A 3981-nucleotide genomic window follows, 5' to 3' on the forward strand; every position below is an offset into this window, starting at 1 on the left:
AAGAACAAGGTTGGATTACCAACATTTACTATAATATTACAGTGAATGAGGGAGTGAGGTCTTGGTATAAACATAAACAAATTATCCCATGGGATATAACAGACTGCCCAGAAATAAAGCTGCTTATATACAATCAATGATTTTTTACCAAGGCACCAAAGAGGAGAGTCTTTTCCACAAATGTGCTGTGATAGCTTTTATTTACACCTCACAACATACATAAAAATCTAAGTCAAGATAGACCATGAGGGAGGGAAAATGGCGGCGGGAATGGAGCACCCGTGTCGGGACACAGCGCGATCCTGAGTGCTGTGTGCTGTGTTACCAGAGAAGTGACTGCATTTCTAAGAGCAACAAAGGACGAATAAATCTTTCAACAACGATACTACATCGACAAATAAGCGGCAGAGGGTTCGAGGTTTTGAGGCCGACACGGAGAAAACATGCCTTTCGGTCCATGGACTCTGCTGAGGAAGCGGTGTTAAAGGTTCTTCGCACTGCTGTCACGTCTAAGTCAGAGTCTCCTAAAGAGCCCAAATAGCTGGGGAAGATTGTCATCGAAGGTTTGAGCTTTGCAACAACTGATGAGAGTCTCAGGAGCCATTTTGAGCTCATGGACTGTGTGTTAATGAGACATCCAAACAGGAAGTGCTCCAGGGACTTTCGGTTTGTCACATATGCCACTGTGGAGGAGGTGGATGCAGCTATGGATGTAAGGCCACACAAGGTGGATAGAAGAGTAGTGGAACCAAAGAGGGCTGTCTCAAGAGAGGATTCTCAAAGACCCGGTGCCCACTTAACTGAGAAGATCTTTGTTGGTGGCATTAAAGAGGACACTGAAGAACATCCCCTGAGAGATGACTTTGAACAGTATGGGAAAATTGAAGTGACTGAAATCATGACTGACCGAGGCAGCAGCAAGAAGAGAAGCTTTGCTTTTGTAACCTTTGATGAGCATGACTCTGTGGATAAGATTGTCATTCAGAAATACCACACTGTGAATGGCCACAACTGTGAACAAAGGAAAGCCCTGTCGAAGCAAGAGATGGCTGGTGCTTCATCCAGCCGAAGAGGTCGAAGTGGTTCTGGAAACTTTGGTGGTGGTCGTGGAAATTGTTTTGGTGGGAATGACAACTTTGGTTGTGGAGGAAACTTCAGTGGTAGTGGTGGCTTTGGTGGCAGACATGGTGGTGGTGGATATGGTGGCAGTGGGGATGGATTTAATGGATTTGGAAATGGTGGGAGCAATTTTGGAGGTGGTGGAAGCTGCAATGATTTTGGCAGTTACAACAATCAGTCTTCTAATTTTGGACTCATGAAAGAAGGAAATTTTGGAGGCAGAAGCTCTGGCCCTTATGGTGGTGGAGGCCAATACTTTGCCAAATCACAAAACCAAGGGGGCTGTGGTGGTTCCAGCAGCAGCAGCAGTAGCTACGGCAGTGACAGGAGGTTTTAATTAACTTCCAGGAAACAAACCTTAGCAGGAGAGGAGAGCCAGAGAAGTGACAGGGAAGCTACAGGTTACGACAGATTTGTGAACTCAGCCAAGCACAGTGGTGGCAGGTCCTATCTGCTACAAAAAAGACATGTTTTAGATAATACTCATGTATATGGGAAAAAAAATTTGAGGACTGTATTTGTGACTAATTGTATGACAGGTTATTTTAGTTTCTGTTCTGTGGAAAGCGTAAAGCATTCCAACAAAGGGTTTTAATGTAGAATTTTTTTTTTCACCCATGCTGTTAATTGCTAAATGTAATAGTTTGATCATGACACTGAATAAATGTCTTAAAAAAAAGACCATAAACACAAATGTAAACACTAATAAAATTTATAGAATGATGCATTACAGTGTCTTTTCTATCTTTGCATGCAAGATTTCTCTGTCTGTGGAAAAACACGCATTGCACAGAAGTCATTACCCATAAAATTAAAATTAATAAGCTCCAACCAAATTAAAGTTGTCTGCTTATCAAAAGATACCATTAAAAAAACCCCCAAAGCTAACAGGTAAGCTTCTGACTGGTGAAATGAACATATCTGATGCTTAAATAAGTATATCATCTGATGAAAGACTTGTATTGAGGATATATAAAGCATTTATACAACTTTCTAATAAAAAGACAACTTTTTACTGGCAAATAACTTCACCGTCTTCCTTGCAAAGGAAAATAATACTTATGGCTAAGCCCATGAAAAATTGTTCAGTATTAATGATTATAAGAAAAATATGAATTAAAACCAAAATGAGATACCATTTCATACCCAATACCCATTTCAATAACCAAAGTGCTAAATTTTAAAAGATTAATATTACCAATTGTCAGTAAGGATCTGGAGCAACTGAAACTCTCAACATTGCTAGTGATTGTGTAAAATATACAGTTTGGAAATTAGTATGAAGTTGCTTTATAAAATTAAATAAACCCTTACTCTGTGACTCTGAAATTCTGCATTTTATTTTTGTATTTACAGTCAAGCGAAATGAAAACATATGTCCAAAAAAAAAAACCTTGCATGTGAATGTTCTCAGGAGTATTACTGATAATAGCCAAACACTAGAAATATCCAAATGCTCATGAAGAAGAGAATGGATACACAAATTGTGGTTTATTCATAGAACAGGATACTGTTCTGCAACTGAAAGCAAATACAAGCAAGCAAACAAACAAAAAAAACCCACTAATGGTGCAACACAATTGCTGAACCTCAAACATTTTTTTTTATCGCCCTCAGGGAAAGAAATCAGACACAAAAGTGTACATATAATATTATTCCATTTATCTAAAGTTCTAAAACCAGCAAAACTAATACATGTTTAATGAAATCTGAATAGTGATTGCCTCTTGGGGATTAAATCAGAAAGGAGGATTACAGAATTGGCGGGGGGGTGAGTTTTATAAGTGCATGTATTTGTCAAAATCCAGATTTGTGCATTTAACTTTAAATTATCCCTGAATATGAACATTAAATGGCAAAAATAAACATGGAAAATTAAAATAAGTCCAAGTTATACTGCATGAAATCTGAAAAATAGATTGCATTTATTTATCAAAAAAGGAATGATTTTACTTTTAGACATATACAAAGTCAGATTGGGGAAGATACATCCAGGTGTCTTGAAACTTTTCTCCCCACACTCAAGTCCATGTGCAGTTCTACGTGGATGGATATCAGACAGCTCCTTTCTGACCTCTTGCTCCTTTTGTTCTATTGTTATGAAGTGGAAGTCTCTTTTATCCTTCTGTTTCTGACTCCCCCTCCTACTTGTTCTTACTCTATTCTATCATGTCTTCAAAAACGTGGTGATATTTTTCCTGACTTGAGCCTGAAGGGCACTCAGGGATTTTTTTACAGCAACATAAATACCACTCATGAGTATTTAAAATTCTTTATAATGGAGCATCGACTAGGTTTTTCTCCTGTTCATAAGGGTTTTTTTTTTCCATAGCGAACTTTTATGAATAATTATGTATCACTATCTTAGTAAAGACAGCTTCTCTCTAGGGGTAAGGAGAAGTAAAGAGGGTGACAAAAGTAGGTTGGGGTGACAACACAAAATCCTTTCCTGCTATACTTACTCATGATATCTCAGGAATAATTCCCACGAGAGCAAGGTATTTTAGGTGGCAAGCTGGCTCACAGCAAATGATGCAGTAGGTTTTGTAATCTTTAGCACCTCTTCTCCCCAAACTCAGCTTCTTTTGCCTCTCCTGACATCTCACTTCTTCCTTTCTGGGCTCCCAAGAGAAGGTTTCACATGGCTGCTGGTCCCTGCTGACGTGTAGCTGATAATTAAGAAGATAGCTGAAGCCGAAAGTGTTAGCTGACAAAGTATAAAGCATCAGACCTCCTGGGAAATTTACCCACTTTATTTATTTATTTATTTTTAATTTTTAATGTTCAGTCTTTATTATACTGTTCTTTATTCTGAACTTTTATGAGGAATTTTTAATTCATGAAATTAGAGTGAAACAACCA

At 38.3% G+C, this 3981-nt stretch overlaps 1 protein-coding gene across 1 annotated transcript; it reads left to right on the top strand.

Annotated features, from left to right (window-relative positions):
- The first annotated feature begins 514 nt into the window (after positions 1 to 514).
- LOC103599759 (heterogeneous nuclear ribonucleoprotein A1-like) lies at positions 515 to 1456 on the top strand. The gene has a single exon (XM_008583917.1). It carries the CDS (start codon positions 614 to 616, stop codon positions 1454 to 1456), a length of 843 nt encoding a protein of 280 aa, XP_008582139.1. The 5' UTR covers positions 515 to 613.
- The last annotated feature ends 2525 nt before the right edge of the window (positions 1457 to 3981 follow it).

The sequence above is a fragment of the Galeopterus variegatus genome, unplaced genomic scaffold (assembly GCF_000696425.1).
Source record: "Galeopterus variegatus unplaced genomic scaffold, G_variegatus-3.0.2 Scaffold3084, whole genome shotgun sequence".
In the NCBI taxonomy this organism is placed as follows: Eukaryota; Metazoa; Chordata; class Mammalia; order Dermoptera; family Cynocephalidae; genus Galeopterus; species Galeopterus variegatus.

Coding starts and splice junctions, on each gene's coding strand:
- LOC103599759 (XM_008583917.1), top strand. CDS start 614: ATGGACTGTGTGTTAATGAGACATCCAAACAGGAAGTGCTCCAGGGAC.